Source organism: Pezoporus wallicus, unplaced genomic scaffold (assembly GCF_028554395.1).
Source record: "Pezoporus wallicus isolate ANWC-B61680 ecotype Strahan unplaced genomic scaffold, APGP_CSIRO_Pwel_v1 contig_11829, whole genome shotgun sequence".
In the NCBI taxonomy this organism is placed as follows: Eukaryota; Metazoa; Chordata; class Aves; order Psittaciformes; family Psittacidae; genus Pezoporus; species Pezoporus wallicus.
This window is the reverse complement of record NW_026635494.1, coordinates 1,121,613-1,141,292: the sequence shown is the minus strand read 5'-3', so window position 1 is coordinate 1,141,292 and position 19,680 is coordinate 1,121,613. Positions and strand designations below refer to the sequence as shown.

Here is a 19,680-nt window from a genome sequence, read left to right as displayed (position 1 = left end):
CCAGAAGCAAATCGAATCCTCAAGTCAGACCTCTACTCTTAACCTAACCACACTTGGACTGTATGAAAGTGCTCATCCACCAGAAGGTGAGGGGAAAGCTGCACTACTCTGCACACCCAGATTTACACCACAACGTGACTTTCAAAGGGACATAAATCCATGGAAAGGCATGGGCATCTGGAGGGAAATCTTCAGCCATCCCCCTTGGAAATGCTCATTTTCCATTTAATTTCCTGCAGAAATAAAATCAGATCCTGTTCCTTAACACTGCAGCTTGTATTTCTCAGCTCTAAGTTAATCTTGCAAACTGGAGAGCATCCCTCTGCTAGCAGCTATGGGTTTGTGATTCACAACAGACCCTCAGCTTCCTCTTCATTTTTCTCTCTGCTGACTACATCGGCACCGCTGTTCCTGCCTTCTCCTCCAGCCCACAGCTCACTGGGGCACAAGTCTCAGGTACAAAAGCCACACTGGCCTCTGTGTGGTGAGGACTTAAGGAAGGCAGAGCTCAGCTGCAAGGTTTCTAAAGCACATCAGGCACAGAGAGGAGGAAATAGGACCAGGCTAAAAGGGAAGCATTTGATCTCCTCTGGTTCAAGGAAATGATCGTTTCCAGCATATCAGATCCTACCTTGTAGCCACTTCAGAGCAGTTCACAAACTACCTAATCTATTTCACACTGCAGAGAAACTGAGTCACATAGCGCCATTCTGTTCACCATCCATTACACTTAGCCTGGCCCAAGTTCAATTGACTTCAAGGGTCATTTTCTGCTTCTGCCAGAAGAAACTAGTATCGGTCCCCAGGGAAAGGATGTGACTCCTTACAGTGATAGCATGAGCGTGACGGGATAGGACCCAGGAGTCCCATCACACAGCCTTGTACTTAAACCAAAACAGCTATGACTCTCCCTCTTGGGACCTAAATAACAACATCCCTCAAACCACCATTTTCTCACTGATGAGCAGATAGCTCATATGCTCCCCTATTTGCCTCCAGGGAACCTTCCAAAAACTCAAAGCGCCTTAAGTTACTTGTTTAAGGACTGTGATTAGGAGCACTACCTGTCTTAAGGGAAAATGAGGGCTTGCGCTCCTACGTGAAGCTGGGTTATACCTTTTCTGCACTCCATTATAGTGAGAGCATATTGTGCTTTAAGCCTAGCTCAGAAAAGGTCCTTACTGGGCACAAAGAGCAGGATGCATGAACAACACCCATCCCACTGCTTCCCTGGGTCTGGGAAGGACTCGGGTTGCTCAGCGCATCCTAAATACCGAGTTATCCAGCAATACCAGAGTGAAACTAATGGAAGTGATTCAATTAAAGGAGTGTTATTTTAATGTGAGCTATTTGGTTCCCAAGGCTTGGATCCCAGTTAAATGAAGAATCATGCTGTATTCCATGGGAGACGCCTGCATGTTTTGGCACGTACCTGAGGATTAGGGCAGGGGAGCACAGCAGTGTGCTGATGACTACGTGTGCTCTGTGCCCAGCAGCAGTGCAAGGACAGAGCTGTGAGCTCGCAGGTGAGAAAACCTCATTATCTCCTCTTCCTTTCTCTTTTTCTTCCCTTTTGCTTAAATTAAGCTTAGACAATGAAAAATTCCAGCACCAGAAGCAATGCAGGAGACCATTTACATGATTTTAATGGCATCATTTTGGGTCAGGTCCTCTGCTAGGGTAAATTTGAGCATGTTTCCTCAAGGCAGTTTAATGACTTACATCAGCTGAGGATGTGGTCTCCTCAGGGTACATAAAGCAAAGAGAAAAGGCAAAGACACTCTTACTCTGTCTGTTCTGTGCAGGAGTCTGCCACAACACTGCTGGTGGTGTGAAGTCTGCCCAGGGCTAGCTGTAAAGGATCCTGGCCCCACTGTCAGACACTGCTAAGCTCTTGCCAGTATCCCAAAGCTCTCCCTGGATCCACGTGCCTTTTCAAAGCCCCTTTTCTAGGCTTGTTTGTATGATCAGCTCTAGCGCTGACAAACCTGGCTACAGGATAATAAAAGCACAACTGGTGCGGGTAATACGCAGCAGCCATCTACCTACACACTGACCTTAAAAAGCACAGGACACACTTTAACCACTGTGCTACAGACCCTGCTCCTGCCACCTTAGGGAAGTTATGCCAAGATGAATATGATCCTGCTGAGATGTGCATCCAGATGCACAATTACCAGCAGATGTATGGCTTGCGAGCCCGAGAGGGTGTGCAGTGTTTTGACTATTAATCAAGTCCTGCTTTTAGGCCACAAGTGGCACACGGGTTTGGGAAAGGCATATTTCAAAAAGCTTTACTTGCCTAAAATAATCTCCAGAAACAAGCCTAAGCCTTTTTTTTTTTTTCCTTCATATAAACCCATCTGTGCAAGCAAAACACCCTTCAGATTGTCAAACAGAAGGCAGGCAAGTCTCTCCCCATCCCCTTTTCCTCCTCTCACAAACACCTCCACGGGCCAACAGAGTGGGAAACCTGCCCCGCAGGGCACCGCTGGTTCAGGCTGTTCTGCCTGAGTGCTGACCTGCTGCAAACAGAAGAGACCCTGCCACCACAACCAGGCGAGATGCACACCCCGGGATGCTCACACGCACTGCCTGTGGGACCTTCTCCAGCAGGCACCAGACACGCAGAAGGAGGTAGAAGAGAAGGCGCTGGGTGCAGAGGGGCAGCCGAACCCAGCCTGGCAAGGACTTACATTCAGCTTTGGCACAGATGAGGCAGGCAGTGGTGCAGTTAAAGAAGTTCAGGATCCCTGCCACGGCCACGCTGATATCGGTGTTGCTGGGATGGAGGTTGAGGGTGGTGAACCGCTGGAGCTGCAGCTTCAGGAATTCCTCCGGTGCCACTTTGAAGTGAGGAACCTGAACGGGGAGGAGGGGAAAGAAAACACAATTAAAGAGGAAAAAAAGGCATAAAACCAAATAAATCTACCCAAAAAGGACCTTTGGTGCGAAACGCACAGCGGGCAGAAAGGGAAATATCCCAATAAAACTGCAGAAGCATCGCCAGAGTGAAGAGAGGAGGGTGGGATTTGTGCAATAGCAGAGGAAAATAATTATCAGAGCAACAAGAAGCCACGGGAAGGAGTGGATCAGGAAAAGTCTTGCTGAGCCACTCAGAGAAAGGCAATGGGGGCTGTGATTACAGCACAGGAAGCCATCCCGGATGAGTTCAACCTAATTAGCTTGGGTACTAATTGCAGCCGGGCCTCCACTTCATTTTGGGCTTGTTGCCTGGGTAAATTCAGAGGAAGCTTTGCAGGCAGGGAATCACAGAGCCCATGCTGGAACCCCCCAGCCCTTTGCTGTATGCTAGATGGATGGAGCGCTGCAAACCCACCTCTGCCTGCAGTACCCATGTGTCATCAGGTAATTAGGAGAGATGAAGGGAAGAACAAGATGACCCTGCACTGGCGAGGCCCAGGAGGGAGAGGAACAGATGCAGCAGCCAGAAGCTTTGGACTGTTTTGATCAGCAGAGAGGTAACTGGTGGCCATACGGTGGGCAAACTCCAGTGGGACACAACCACAAGTCCTAATAGTGCTGTGCGTGTCATTAACAGAGCAGAGCAGGAGGTGGGAGAGGAATATCCAGGGAATGTGGGGAAGGGGGAGTGGGGAACAGCCCGAGGGCTCCCTCCAAGGCAGCTCTGCTGCACACCTCATAGCTTTGCATAGAGGGAACAGACAAACCAAGCTCAGACACAGAGGGGTTCAGCTAAATAAGGACAAGGAATATTGTTTTCTTTTTGCTGAATGAATTCTTTGGAAGAAAGAGAAGACAGAGAAAGGGAAATGTCTGCTTTGGCTTCATTACAGGAGTGTCAAGTCCTCTTTTCCTCCATTATTAGTCCTTCCAGAAGCTATCGTCCTATGCTTCCCATCTCTCTCCTCGTGGGAAAGGTTATTAGTACTTTGCGATGGCTGCTTTATTGACAGCATAAGCTGTTTGGGTTAGCAATAGGAAAGTTAAGGAGCAATAAGCAGCTATCTGCCTTAATTTCAGCCCGCAGCCCTCATCCCAGGTTCTGGTAACAGGGAGAGAAGAAAACTGTAAGCAAAAGGTGAATTCCTTTAACCAGAGCAGACAAGGCAGTTCCAGCACAAGAACACGGATCGTTCTTGGGAGCCAGATGAAGCCTGAGACTTCCAGCAACAACCACGACCAGGGAAGAGAGCTGAAGGCAGACAGCACCTTGGCAATTCCTGCAAGCCCCCATGGCCATGGTTCAGACCTCACCATCAGCCCCCGAGCCCTCTTCTCCTTTCCAAGAGCTCTGTCCCAGTGCAACACCCCTTTTTCTGGACACAAGGAAAAGACATCTTTAGGCCAAAGGCACTAGAAAGCTAACACAGGAGACACAATTCATCCCCCCTGGTGAGCACCAGGCCAGTCGCTCCACCATTTGGTGGTAAAATGGGGACACTTTCCTTTACCTGGTGGATGGCTGCAAGTACAATGGCTTTGGCTGGGCTGCTATATCCCATTTAACACAGCGGCACGAACTGATGCTACTGTGATATAAATCACAGGGAGTTACTGCAGGTTTACATCACTAGGAGGGCAGCCGAAATCCAGCTTGAGAATCAAACACCTTAGAAGGGCACTAGCACTCATTTTCATTGCTGGCAAGCAAAACTAAACGAAGAGACTTAGATCAGAGACTCTGAATATGCATTTCAGGGGAAAAACACTTGCAATCTGTTACTGCAGAGTTCCCTTTACCTGGGATGGCTCACACATCTGGGACGTTTAGCTGGAAAAAGCACTACAAAGTGCTCTCAAGAGACCCATCCTGCTGCAGCCAAAAGCACGAGGTCTAACAGATCTCTTCCTCCTCTTCAACACTTCTGATTCTCAAGGAACAAAGAAGAGCAGTCATTTGTGAATGCAAATTATTTACAGTGCTCAGTTCCAGGCACTCCCCTCCCGGGCTCCAGAGGGAGGCCACTGGAAGGCTGAGAGATGTTATCTGGCTTTAAAGGGATGGACTACGTGAAGAGAACTCCATTTCTTTTCCCTTGAGCAGAGCCAGATGAGTGCAGGATGGTTCAAGGCTTAGACAATATTAAATCAAGCACAAAGTCTGGGCACAGATAAAAGGGGTTTGCATTGATGGAATAGCAGCGAACAGAAAGGGGTGCAGCTTTCCAAGTATGTGCACAAAGTCAGGTCACATCCAGGGATTCTGGCCAGGATTTGCACCTGCCAGGGCAAGCTTTGGTTTTTGCACCCCATATGGTTTGCACAGGGTGGCACGTGAGGGAAGCTGAAGTAAACAGTGATACAGATGAAAACAAGGACAAGGGAAGCAGAGAAAAGAAATGCAACAGGAAGATGCTGCAAGAACATATGACTAGAGAAGGGGCGATGAACCAAGCTGTCAGCTTGGATCATTAGAAGCCATGGCAGATCATGGGAAGGAGAATATAGCAGATAAGACAATTACAGCAAGTCATCTTTGCCAAGGATGACCTGGAATACCATAGGGATGTACCTCACTTCCCCTATCTCATGGAGGCGATGTCCCTGTTCCGCCTTATAACTGGGACATGGAGACAGAACACCAGACTTGAACAAGAACTTCAAGAGGCAGACCCAGGCAAGGGAGAAGGCAGCGTAAGGCAGAGCTGGAAGCTGCAGCGAGCTGTGCAGCTCTGGCTGGGACTTGGCATAGACACAAGAACCTCAGATGAAACCCTTCAAGGCTGCAGAAAGCCCTTCTGCATGGGATCTGCGCAGACGGCATTGCTGCTCAGTATAGTGGTAAATTAAAAACCTCATCCATACTTAGTAAATCAGCAGCAAAAGGAGGTGTTCCCGGGGAATCTGGGCACCCGGCAGCAGGCAGCGGGAAGCGCTGCTGCGATCAGAGCCCACCAAGAGCACCTTCCATTTGAAGGGCAACACGAAGAACATGGGGCTGGGGAATGGGTCAGGATCTCTGCATGTCTCTTACCCATGGTGGGTGAACTCTGCTCTCACCCCAGGCTGCTGTGAAACACTGGGAGGAAGGAGCCAGGACTCCTGCATTACCTCTGCTGGGCACGAGGGTCAAGTCAGTCAGCACAACGGCACAGACTTACTCCAACACAGAACTCATTCACTTACCTCCTTCTCCCCACAGATATTGCTGATAATAGAGCTCGAGGCTGGGCTCGAGGAAGGTCCCAGGACACCCACCACTCCTTTGGGGAGAATCTGACACACTGTGGGCACCAGAGAGAGGAAACATGCATTAGATTTCATCCTCAGTGTCGAGCAGACAGACACGCTTACAGTACCTGCGGCACCTTACTAAGGATGCGGTATCATCTCCTCCACAAAACATATCCCTGCCATTTATGTCCCCCTAAAATTCCACTATTCCCTCTGAAGCACTGCCCCCCTGCCTGTGACACCCTCCTCTCCAGCTTTTCCCAGCCTTTCTAAATCCCACCTGAACTGTCCCCAAGGCCCCAGTATCTCTTCTCCAACTCAGAACTGGGGTTTGTTCTTATACTATCCCTTTCTGGCCCCAGTGCTATTCTCCAAGAGAAAACAGTAACTAAAGTTTATGGGAGATGCTAAGCACAGCAGTTGCCTGGCTTCAAAGCATCATCCAGCAGCAAACAAACTTGTACGAATTCCTTCCCTCACCCTCTGCAGAGCTCAGTGGTAATAACAAGGATCACATTACTGTTTTTCATTTGTGGTTTTTCCTCGGCAGTAGTTAAACTCTTGTCTCCATGCCACCCAGGTTAGCAGAACAATAAACCGACTCTGACAAAATGAAGAAGTTAAATCTCTTCCCCTCAAGTTTCCCCGGTTAAACTGCAACCTTTTGTCCCTTTAATTCACAGCACAAATTAAGCCAAATGGCACTCCAAGGACGTGCCCAGCTGGTGTCACCTCCCTGCTGCCATCCCAATCAACCACGACGCTCACAAGCATTCCTGCAGCAGCTTGTGCAGGCAAAGCCTCGAACAGAAGGCGAGAGCCCCTCCGCCTGAATCCCCGGACTCCAAAAGGCACATCTGGACATGGGCTGGCCACAGCTCATTCTGAGATACCAGACCTGCCCCAGCATCCCCACGCACTCAGCTCCTTCCTCCCCAGACAGATAAAGCCACATTTGCTCAATCGGCATCAAGTGAAGAAAGGGGATGCCCCCGGGGTGAAAAGAGGCCCCACAAGTACTTATCAGTTCTGGCAAAAGGAAGCTCACAGCGTTTTCAGATGTAAAAACTAAACCACTGTATCATGAAGCTGAGATATTAAAGACAGTGCCTCTTCAGTATCAAATGGGCAGCCTGTTTCAGAGCACCATCCTCACCGCAGGTCCCTGGCTTACACGTCAGACAAGCTTTTGTGATGCTCATGAAAAGTTATCTAGATTCAGCGGCTGGAAAAAGGAGCTAGAACAAGTCAAACCAGGATGTATTTTCTGTAGTGAAGGGAATTCACCATCGGAACTGTCGTCCTACAGATCAGAGCAGGTTCTCTATCAACTTCAGGTCTTTAAATCAAGGTATGAAACGAGAGCCTATACTACGCTTAGGGCTATGGGGCTGAGTGCTGTGTTCAGCATGTGAACATCTACAGTCCATCTTCTGCAGAAGATCAGCTAACAAAGGTGCTCACCTCTGGCCTTAGCCTATGTAAGTCTCCACAGCCCCAGGACTGGAATACGATGCTAAAGCTGAGGACGTAGTTCATCACTTTGGGGAAGCGGTTTTAGCTCTTTCCAAGCCTCTTGAAAGAAAAACTCCACCTACTGCTATGTATGGACCCTGTACATACCGATTGCTCTGCCTTCTTACAGAAGGCGCAAGTTCAAGCATCTTCTCTTGGGTTTTCCTTCCTTCCATGCCCCTCCACCACCTCTGTCTGCTACTGATGTATTTCTGCGGCATCTTCAAAGGAATCCAGTACTTGCTTTTCCTCTCTGCTTAAAAATTTACAGGCACTTATACCTCTTCAGAAGATCCTTTTAAATAAGAGCAGCAGCAATTTGAAAACCCTGCATACTATCTCAGTGGTACTCATCAGTCCCTCTAAGCTGCACGTAGGCCCTTCGGGTGATCGGCAATTCAGCGTCTAGGAGGAAGAAGCTGTTCCAAGCCCTCTTATCCACAGGTCATTAGGGTGAAAGTCCCAAGGGGAATTTTGTTGTGCATGCAGGGAAAAGTTTGCCGAGTGTTTTTCTTCTCATCTCTGGTATTGAGAATAAAAAGCAAGTTAAGTAGTCATAGCAACAGAATCGTAACAACTGCAGAAGAAAAAGACCTGGCTTATCACTCCAAGGGTGAAACATCCAGCAAAATTAAGGGAAATGAATGGAAACAAAGTGGAGGTGCCCTAGGCAAAGGTTTTGGGCATGTTTGGAAAGCTTCTTTCGTAATCAAAGCACATTTCCTATTTTAAAACACTACCTGATGCTGTTCATCTCCACAGGGAGAAAAGGCTCAACCTAGCTACCACCATAGACAGCGTGGATTCAGACAAGCACTTGAGGGATGTAGAAATGTTTGCCCTGGACCACAAATTCATCCCCGATAACTACATGGATATAACCATAAGACACTGGTGTAGCCCCTACCACTCAGAAGTATTTGTACTTCAACACATATGCACATATACAGCACAGGATGCACTTTTGGTTGCTGCACACCCCTATACCTCTGCCCAAGACTGTGTCCAACTTTTATGGGTTTTAGAATTCAGCACTTCAGGAAATACTGGACATTGAAGTGACATCATATCTGAAACCTCCGATGGCACATGGAAATACGTGCTTATTTTGAACATAAAAAGGCACAACAAATGAGTTGTGCTCAATGCATATACATCCAAGTTGTTGTGGTCACATAGTGCCTTTCACCTCCTGTGGTCTCAGGGCACCTGGCAAGCATTTCCATTAACTCTGCCTATTTAAATCATGCTGGAAGCGCTCAGGTGAGAGCATCCACCCAGGGTGCAGAACACAGCATCTCTTTCACTGCCTACAGACACCCGATACAAGGGTTTCAAACAGCATGCAAAGAAGATTCCTGCCTCTAATGGAAAATAAATTATCAGGGAAGATATGCAATTACTTCAACGTTTCCAAGATTGCCAAACACATCTGAGGATCTTGAATGACAGGACTGGTCAGGACGGGATTCTCATACAGAAAACATCAAGTGCATAAACAGACGGTGCTATAGAGAGTGCATCCTGCACCTGGACTCCAAGACTGCTTCCTGCAGCACCCTCTATGCTTCTTACCAGCAAGCCACAACCACAGCAGGAGTAATCCAACAGGATCACAAAGATGGTGGACCAGTTAATAGCTCTGTTGAGTCAATGTCCCTGGAAAGGATGTATCGGGCACTTTGAAGTATTAGTATGAATAAATAAAAGTTTAAAATCCTCCAGTTGCTTGCTCACTCTGACTGGTGACCTGCCCCGAGATGTCTGGATTAACATCAAAAACATGCTTAAAAGACTGATGAAATGATAGGGGACAGGGTGACAAGCAGAAAATCTGTCCCTCCCCGGACATCAAAAGGAATAAGGTGTTTCAGATATAGGCATGATTAAACAAGTCATTTTGGATCTCCATAAAAGGAGCTGAAACATCAAACACAGAGAACAGGCATCACTTGTAACAGCAAAAAAAAAGCCCTATCCATAACCTTTCACTGCAAAATCATTTCAAAACACAGGACTTCACAGGTGTTGCATACCAGAACAGTCAATGCTTGTCTCCATTCATCTATAAAGCAGAAACAGCAACCCATGCTTGGGTGTGATTCAGACTGACTCATGTTTTACCTGCTATCCAAACAGTGATTTTATGGCCTCCCTAACAGGAAGATGCCTGAGTCAGTCAGGAAGAAAACAGAAAGATAACACCTCAAACTAGAAAACAAAACTAACTCTCAAAGACCCTTTCTCTTGGAGCACTAGCTGTACGTGAGTGTCACTGATGGGGGGGAATTGCAGTGCTCCTCCATCAGTCGGCTAACCATGCCAGCTGTGATATTTGAGGGTGATTCACAGGGTGTGAAATTTGAGATCAGGATTAAAAAGATGTATAACAGCTTTGCAGTCATAGGTTAAAACATCCCAACTGCTTTTATTAATATTACGTGCGATAACAAATACAAGCGCTTTATTAAAGCTGAGAAGGCAGACATTTGAAAGCTATGAAAGCCTTGAAATGTAAGTTAAAGGATCTGATTCTCCTCTACTACCAGTATAAATCAAGAATAACTCCAGTGACATTAATAGAGAAGCCATGCAGAACACGGATTTCTCCTTTTGTACAAAAGGCTTTAAGAGACTTTTCTCTCTGAAGAAAAGGCAAATAACACGTTGCAAAATTGTGTCAATATTTACTTGACCAAAACCACATCAGTTTGCTCCAATTTCTACCTTTTACACTCTGCGAGCTCAAGTAAAGGAAACAAAGAGAATCACCCTGAGGTGAAAACTCAAACCAGAAGATTGCCTCTTCCTCGCTTATCCCATTTCCACATTCTCCCTGAAGACCACATTTGCTGAAATCCACATTTTCTTGCATAATACTTAATTTCCCAGCAAATTAATATTCCCCTGCTTGAAAAATGGAAACCCAGGCAGTCCCCATCCCTTCTGCATGGTCTGGCCAGTAAGGCTGCATTCACCCTATGGCTCTGCCAAGCGAGGGGAAAGGAGGACGTACGCAAGCCTCAACAGATGGGAAAGCCCAAGAAGAAGTTAAAAGGGATGCGAGCTCCAAAAGGTGGAGAGCTGCTGTTTTGAACAGTCTCCGTGATGCTGGATGCGATGATCTTAATCTAGACTGCCTCTTGGGTGACAGGCTCTAAAAATAGCCATACAGGTACTTGCTGAAATGCACTTTTATTAACTGAATGCTTCTATAAATAATGCAAACACTAATTCAGGAAATGAAGGAGCAATCTGCTGATCTCACAGGCCTATCGAGCCCGTTCTGCCACATACCCACAGACCTGCTCCTGAGCAGCGCTGGGTCCGTGCTCCATGGGGCCTCCCAGACACAGGGATGCTCGGTGCTGTACAGAACACCAAAGCTGCGTAGAAAAACCAGGCTGCCACACCTTTTGGGGATACCCTGCAGATTACAAAGGCTTGCGACAGGGAACCACTAGGAAATGAGCCTAAAAATCCCTATTACTTAAAATTATTTCTCCAGCTTTTTCAAGCTAACTTGTAATAAAAAGTAATAGTCCTCCATTGAACTCTAAAGGTCATCTTAAAAATAGGTCTAAAGGGACCATAACCTGTTCCAAAGGATTTTCCCTCTTACAGGAAGAACCTCTCACAGATCTCTTTGGTTTCTTGCCCTCAGGCTCCTGAGAGGTCCGTGGCCACTAACCATCAACTTCTCCTTTTAGTCATCAGCATGGAGTTGGCACGATGGGCATCGAGAGGAGCAACTAGAGCAGAGACCCATCTGCGTTACGAGGACAGCAACATGGGAAGTATGCTGCCTTTCAAAACCAGCTCTTTTTAATCCACATGATTTCAAACATCCCTTGAAAACTTCCCCTTGTGTAAACGAACCCACTGCCAATCTGAAGCACTGAAAAAGCTATCGTGTTTGCCGACACGCAGCATTCTGTGGGGTTTTAGAAAGAACTTAATTGCACTAAACTTGCCCATCGTCTCTTATTTGCACACTATAAAGTACTTCACAAAGGAGCATCGCTTCCTGTACCATTACCTCTGTTTATTGACACACAGATTAAAGGAATAATTTGTCCCAAGCCACTGGGCTGCATGGTGGCAAAGCTTACTCCTGTTAATGTGCCACTGTAACCTGCGCTGGATGCACCCAGGCAGAGCCAGCCCTTCCAAATGCATGGCTGGTGCTGAACTCAGCACGAGTGCTGCTAAAGATCCAATACAGCTCCCAAGGGAATGCTGCACCCGCGTCCAGAGTGTACCAAACCCCTGCACCAAACCTGACTGTGCTCAGGCAGCGAGGGCAGGTCTGGGTCTTTGCAGAGATTGATGTGTTGATCAATCAACACATGTTGCTCTTTCCAGTGCTTATAGAGGAGCACAGAGGTGCTTTTTGCCCTCTGTACCTCCCTCGGCTATCACACACTTATCCTCTGCACAGTGTGCCAGGCACCTCCTGGGAGCCAGCAGAAAGCAGAAGTGGGGAAGGATCAGCTCCACGGAGGGGTACTTACTGGTTTCCGCTGTCTCATACTCGCTGTCTCGCAGCAGCTCAAAGATGTCCACCTCCACCTTGGCTTTCCCCACCCGCTCGGGAGCACGGTTGATGCGGTTCTTGGCCAGCGTGATGGAGAGCCTCTCCCCTCTGCTGCACTCCATGGGGTCATCCAGGATGGCAGCTGCGGAAGCAAAAGCGATGGCAAAGATTACGCTTGGCAGGGACCCGGCTCGGCTTTCCACTTTTCCATTCCCTTCCCTTTGGGATCTCCAGTGCCACGCAAGCAACCACCGCGTCAGCACTTGTGCTATTGTTAGAGCATCCTCCCTCCATCGTGCGGCCTTTCCTGCTGCTTCGCCCACCTGCCAGGTCTTGCCAGACATGTGGGTGTTCACATCTCTGCAGCAGTGGCTGTGTTAGCTGCTGCTGCACTGCAGCACGACACATCCACCCACGCTGCCTGGGGACCTGGTGGTGCCTAACACCCACCGCAGCACAGCCAGCCGCCCGCACCGGATGCTCTGAAGAGCGACGTTCACTCGTGCTGCCCCAAGCAGCCCAGATCCAGGCACTGCCTCGCATCCTAACAAAGGGAAAACGTCCCCAGATAGCCTCGGTTTGTTCGTTTGAGAGCGCGTTAGTACGGTGCTAATAGCTGGAATATTTCAGGAAGCACGTGGGCAGCCGTGGGTGGGAAGGGACAAATATTTGTCAAACAGAAAGCACTTGACTCTTGAACTCAGCTCCTGGGCCTGCCCACTCAAATCTGTGTTCGGCACAGGGAGATAGTGTGGGGTATTTTTATTTCCTTGACGGAAGGCAAAATGAGATTAGAATCGAGCATTCATCACAGTGTTTCATTATGAGCTGGCACATCTTCTGCACCCCCGTGGGTTTATCCTTGCTAATAGGAGGTCTCCTCCTACACAGCCTAGACAAAGAAACTTGTCTCAGGTTCAGGGTCCCATTACTTTGGCTTTCCTGCCCCTGAGCCTTGCTTTGAACCAACCCCAAACCTCAAAGCATAGCCCAATTTCTACAACCCATTTGCATCGCATTTCAGGGCTCTTTTCTCAGCTTTGCTATGCTCATCCCAACGGGATCCCTTCTCTCATAAAGCTGCAGAGCACCTCTGCTTCCTCATCCTGCCCTGACTCCCACAGTAGAAGGTAACTAGATACCAAATCCACTGGTGAAGCATATCCAAGCTAGTCCGAGTTACTTGCATCCTGATGATACCCACTCAAGAAACTCCTTCTTTTCCTACTTTATCCCAGTTTTATGGGAGCTAAGCTGAAGTACTGATAAAGAAACGCACAGCAATACTTCTTGTACGATATGCACAGATGTCTTGGTGAACATTCCCAGTCCTTCAGGTGCTCAGCTAACACACAAGCACCATCATTATCTGTAAAGCTAGGGCAGTTAATCTCATTATGCAAGAAAGAAGGTTGTGCTCTCCTCTAAGGCCAGGGACATGGATCACAGGTTTGCTAAGCATCGATATGGATCTTAATGACAAAGCAGCAGGGAAGCTAAAGTGCCCCAGCAAGCAGCTTGCCCAGCTCCGCAGCAGCAGCAGACAGAGAAGAAAGTCCTCATGCACAAAACTACCTGATGTGTGCAAGCTCCTCACTACAGCCCTGTTTCCAGGAAAGGGTAAAGCAATGTACTGGATCTGATGAACATTACCAAGTGCTGCTTACATTCGAGGTGCTGACATAGCGAAATTAAAGATCAGTGGTTGGGGAGTGTGTGTCAGCATTCTTTGATTCATTATTTTCTCATTTAAGGCTTCAAAATCACGACATTGGAAAACGTTTACAAGTAGATCCTTTAAGTGTCGGTTTCCAAACAAAATTGACTTTCGCTAATGTATAGTTAAATACACTTTAAATACAAAAGCGTCAAAACCCGAAGCATTTCAAGTCAATTCCTCAGGCCACCGAGGCAAAAAGGTTTGCACAAAGGTTTTCTGTCTCCATTCAGGACGGGATTTTCCATTCTTAATTCTGTAAATCTTGACGAGCTCCCTACAGCTGAGTAAAATGACCAACCTGAACCCCAACAAGTCCTCTTCTCTGCTCTGATTCAATGGGAACTTTGCCTTCCACCTTGGCAGCAAATACGAGGGGAAGGTGGAAGTGCTCCCAGCAAGTGGCAGGTTTAGGATGAGAAAGGACCCACACAGCCTAAATGCCAGGATGGAGGTGGTGATGGCACTCCTAGAGCTTAGGCACTCATCAAACCACATTACTGCTTCCTACCTCCCTGCAAGGCTTCGGATAGAAAACCACCACCATTTGTTCACTCGCACTTTGGGAGGCTAGTTAGTTTTACCAACCATTCAAAGAGCCCCCAGAACAGGAGTAGGTAATGAGGTTGAACTAATCTTTATTTATTAAGCTAGCAGATGAAAAAGGTCACTTAATGTTTAAAAAAGGTTGGGTTTAAAGCTTCACGTCTCGGGACACGGTGCCAAAGCTCGTCTAATAGTGGCATCGTTAAGTAGGAATGAAAATCTTTACAGAAATTCCCTTTCATCTATTCCTGTCTATTAAATATGGGAAGATGCATCAAGTAAATCTTTAATCCTGAAGGCTTACAGCAAAGTCTTTGAACTTTGTTGGCCTCAAAAATCACTTCTATCTTCCCCATCATAATAAATGTCTCCAATCTCGGCTGCCTTCTCTATGAATTATGAGAAGAGTATTTCAGAGGGAGCCAGGAACACCTGGGTCTGTGATGCCCGATTCAGGGCTGCATAGGATTTCCCAGGGAGTGAAAGTCAAACAGCTTCAAGTGAAGTCAGGGAGGACCGGCTGGAAACATCTTTTCCAGCCACAGATATGCACCCTGAATGCAGTAATAATTCTTCTTTAATTCTACATGCCCAGGTTTTCTTTACACTTAATACAAAACCCATAAAGCCAAGAGGCTACAAATCAGAGTTTATCGCTCTGAATATGCACTGAAAATAGCTGGGTTACACTTTCTTAACATCCAAGCAATAAGTGACTTGAGCTGAAAATCTCCATCAAAGACATATTTCAAATGCAACCCTCAGAGTTAATGATTCAACAGTAAGAACCACAAAAAGAGTATTACTGGCAGCCGAAGAAATGCAAGATGATGTGACAGTGCCCTCTGAGAAAAGCAGAGTTCAATAACTTTCCTATATGTCATCCTCCACTCAAGCTGAGCACAGCCACGGTAGCAAAGACAGATGCTCAAACTCTCCTGCCCTTTCGCCTCTTACCCTGGAGAAACTTCTCCAGGAGGAGAAGAACATTGATTTCTCACCTCAAACAATCCAGTCCTATTCCTTTTTACCTAAACCAGCAAACAGGCGGGCAGGCAGTGCTGTCAGCTGGTGTGTTTTCAGTGGTGGAGACAGCTGTCTTCCCAGAGCCGGGCTGAGATGCAGCAACTTCATCCTAATGATGAAGGCACCAGCCCCTTTCAGACAGCACGGAAATGTAATCCTTTCCCCCCTCAGCTGGGTTTCAACCAGGGCTAAATAAGCACAGAGCCTCTGCTCTCCCATTCCCACAAGCCATGCGGCTCCCCAGAGCGCTACCTGCCACCAGCCAGATTCACAACGTACGCGCTCTGACAAGCCTAATGCGACTGCAAGCTTTACTACATGGCACTGCTTAACGCCAGATCCAACCACGATCTAATGAAATAGCATTTTTCTAACAATAACAGGGAACAGATGCCACCGGGAGGTTTGTACATTGCTACAACAGCGTTCTGCTGACCCTTCCCTGTTAACTCCGTTAAGCATTGCTGTTTTCCCAGATGCTTATCATCCCATTAAGATGTAAAGCCACACTCGGAAACACAAGTGCCATCTCAAGTCATCGCTTGAAGATGTAGATTTAGCAAAACACTGGCTTAGTAAACATGATATTTCCCTGTTTGTGACCTGTTCCTCCAAGTTAAAAAGCTAGAGCTATACGCAATATATCTCAGGTGTCTCCTCTGACAGATTATGATCACACTTACAACCTCCTCTGATTTATACTGTAAACACAGTCCTCAAATCCTCTACATACCCGCTATGAATGGACTTTCAAATTAAGAGCTGTAACTTCAAGTTCAACCAGGTTTAGACACCTAGAAGATCCAATGCTTACCACTGAAGCATATCAGTGCCTCGGTCTCAAAAGCAGGAAGCCTTTGGATCCAAGGCACACCAGAAAACACTCTGTTCTTCAAGCACTGATGTCCTGCTCAGGAACACCAGCCTCAAGAGATGCGCTGGGACACGGGGGCATCACCCCAGACCTCCACATCTCCCCTTCCTGCTGCTCTCCAACCACCTGCACTATCTCTTATCACCAGAGACCCACCTCGAGCTGCTCCTGACTTCACGAACCAGAAACCAGCTCTGAAATCATGAGGCTTCAGATCATTTGAAGGTCAGTTGATTAAACATGGCTGCAGGATTGCCTTATTTTGCACATTTCCCCTCTGCTGAGCACGATATCAGCCCTTCAGGCTGCCAACACAGGAAAGGAGAAGAAATTTGGAGACTTCCTCATTACAGGGCTGTCAAGTACAGCTCCAGTGGAGAAACAGGTGGGATTGTGTTTCCATTCTAATCTCTGAAGTGCTGCTTAAAAATAAAGCAAGAAGTCATCAATATGCTATTGCTCTGAGAGGAAAGAGGATCTCATCAAGGAAAAACAAAATCTCCCAACATAAAATCTCCTTCACAAAGAGACTTGATAATGTTTGCCTGATCACTGTAGCAGAGGGCTATTTATTGCTTTTGGCCAACGTTTCAAATCTGCATTTAAATGGAGCTTTCCTTTCATTTCTGCTATCCAGAGAGAGTGAACTCAGGGGAGAAAAGGAGAAACATGATAAAAACTGCTGAGGGGTTTTGTTTCTATTGCTTGAAACACAACCTCTCTTTTCTCTTCTTTAATAATCACTTTGTGTACATAAAATCAGAGTAACACTCTCCAAGGTTTCAGGAAGATGGAGAATGCCATCACACTTCCCTGCTGCCTTCCCCGAGTCTGTCAGTTGTGCTGGACCTGTCACAGTGCTGGGATGCAAAGCCTCAGATGGGGCAGCTCACCCTTGTGCCCCAGCAAACCTTGTCCCTCTAGGCCAGGAAGGTAAAAGCACTGCTGGACCACTCTTCCCTCCTCTGCTCACATCTACATCAAACAGAGATAGCTGTTTGTAGCCCAGAAGGGTTGGAACTTCGGCAGCCATTCTGAAAGCAGGCATCCGCAGGACAGTTCTCATCTCGCCTCTCACTCCTCTGCGTCACATGTGGGGAGGATAACCCAGTAATGAGACAAGGTCCTGCTCTTCCGATAAGATCACCTGATGTTCTGAATACAAATCTCACTACCAGGCAGCCAGCAAACACCCTGAGCATGAAGACAGAAGCGAAAGAGCACAAAGGGATAAGAAAGGGGTCTGAAATGGAAGTGCCCTGTCCAGAAATGAAGTCTTTTAAAGCCAACAGGAAAACTCCTACAGGTATCCATGAACCTGAGGCACGCTGTAGCTATGGATAAAGTCCTGATCTGTGAATTCAAATAGAGTGTTTGCAACCAGACAAGTCCTGCTTAATCCCTGAAAAACCTCTCAAGAGGCTTCCCAAAAAAGAAGAGAAAAAAGCAGGGAGAAGGAGGAATAACTGACTTAACCTTCCTGAGGTGTACAGGCAGGGCTGCAGCAGGGAATTAAGGATTATGGCTCTGACAGAAGGGGATGTGCAAGCCCTTACGCAGGTCGGGCTGGAAGATAGCACAAGAAGGGCTCTCCATCTCATTAGGGCAGGGCTTGGCAGAGAGAAAGGGAAGGAGGTGAAGGTTTAATGCTAAAAATGGAACAACAGGAAGGCATGGTGGGACCCCTTTCACACCAAGGCATTCCATGAACCCTGGACACCACCCAGGGATGGTAATATCAAAGGCGCATGGAAGCAAATAGGGACCAGGAGGGAAGAGCCTCTTAGGAATGTCAGACATCTTCCATCAAGAAAGAAGACTATTCCAGCCACCACGATCCCGTTTCTGCATGTGTGTATGTGGGGTGGTGGGCTGCCTTCTCGTTTCCCTGAAGCTCTGCTCACAGCAGAACGTACTCATAACAGATGCTCCCTGCATCACTGAGAAGCCTATCTGTCAAACTGGCACTGGAGAGATGCTTACCCACATCCACACAAGGTCAGTCTGAGTTCCTAAATCTTATTTTCTTAAGAAACCAGCCTAAAAACCCTGGCTGGATTCAGGAACATCATTTCCCTGTCTATCTTTTGCTTCAATAATGTCAAGTTGAGTTTGGAAAGTAAGTTTTCATGGTCTCAGGTGACTGGCAGCAGCTGCATTTTTGAGGAGGAGAGCACTGGGAAGCCCTGGGGGGGGACAATAAATTTGTCAGGACCAGGAAACAAGCAAGAACTTAATTAAGTCAGTGGAGAGTATGAATACAAGAAAAATAACCACACAAACCCCAAGTGCCACTTCCAGGCAAGCAAAAAGGATGAGGACAGAAGAAACAATGTGTAAAATCCTCAGTTAAGGAAAAAAACAAAAAGGCAAAAAACAAATGGGGAAGTCCACCAGGATTTATAGTTATAATCATAGATTTGAGAGATGGCAATGCACAGCGTAGCTGTGGGACTCTGCATTTGAGAGCAGGCAGCAGCCACTGGAGTGGGAAAGAGCCTGCCACAGGATGGGCAGGCAGGGAAGGAACCCACTGCAGAGTCCCAGATGACACGGGATGCTTTCCTTATCACACCCCGCAACAAGCATGTTCTATACCTAAACAAGACAGATGACCACAAAGCTCAGAGCTCCATCTCCAGAAGTGGCTGTATTTCAATGGCAGCCAAGGCTGTTCCAGCACACACGCAACCTTCTGCAATCCTTTGGGATTTACTGATTGACAGCGATGTAAGGAGAGCAACATTTCCAAAGCTGACACTTTGCCTTTTGCAGAGGGAGCCATTCCTTGAACCTCCAAGCGTCAGGATTAAAGGAATTTGGGGCCCCTTTAAAGCCAGTGGATTTCCACTTATTTATGTGGAGCCTTTAGTGACCGTTTTCCTCTTAACCCTTCCTGGAATCTTAGCATTTACAGCGCATTTGCTCTTCTTTCAGCATCTTATTTCAAGGATGCTATGGCTTTGGCACCATTTGCTGGCTCTTCCCAGGTTGGCAAACACCAGTGCATTGCAGAGGTTGCACAGCTCAGACCAAATGATAGAGTACATAAGCGCCAGGCCCCGGTTCCAGGCTTCCCTCAGCCAGCTGATTAATTGAATACCCAGAGATAGCAAATAGGATGTACCCCCAATGTCAAGGTGAGAAGGGGAAAAAAATCTGCTGTAGCAATGAGATGTAAGGTTTTGCATCCAGTGATATGGACAGCTTATAGGTTTTTTGCACCAGTTCTGTTCTTGTTACAAATCATTAGCCCTTGCTACTATTACAAACCTCTAAATGATGGATCCAAGGACAAGGACCTAC

General features: G+C 47.2%; 1 protein-coding gene across 2 annotated transcripts in view; it reads right to left on the bottom strand.

Annotated features, from left to right (window-relative positions):
* Positions 1-19,680, bottom strand: part of GRIK4 (glutamate ionotropic receptor kainate type subunit 4) — a 179,357-nt gene that overhangs the window by 56,823 nt on the left and 102,854 nt on the right. For both annotated transcript variants that reach the window (XR_008975372.1, XM_057433308.1), the window contains exons 3-5: positions 12,189-12,353; positions 6,112-6,209; positions 2,697-2,862 (exon numbers count right to left, since the gene is read on the bottom strand). Coding sequence is in view for 1 of the 2 variants with exons in the window: in XM_057433308.1 (XP_057289291.1) it covers positions 2,697-2,862; positions 6,112-6,209; positions 12,189-12,353 (429 nt within the window). In the remaining variant the exon portion in view is untranslated. The remainder of the gene's footprint in view (positions 1-2,696; positions 2,863-6,111; positions 6,210-12,188; positions 12,354-19,680) is intronic.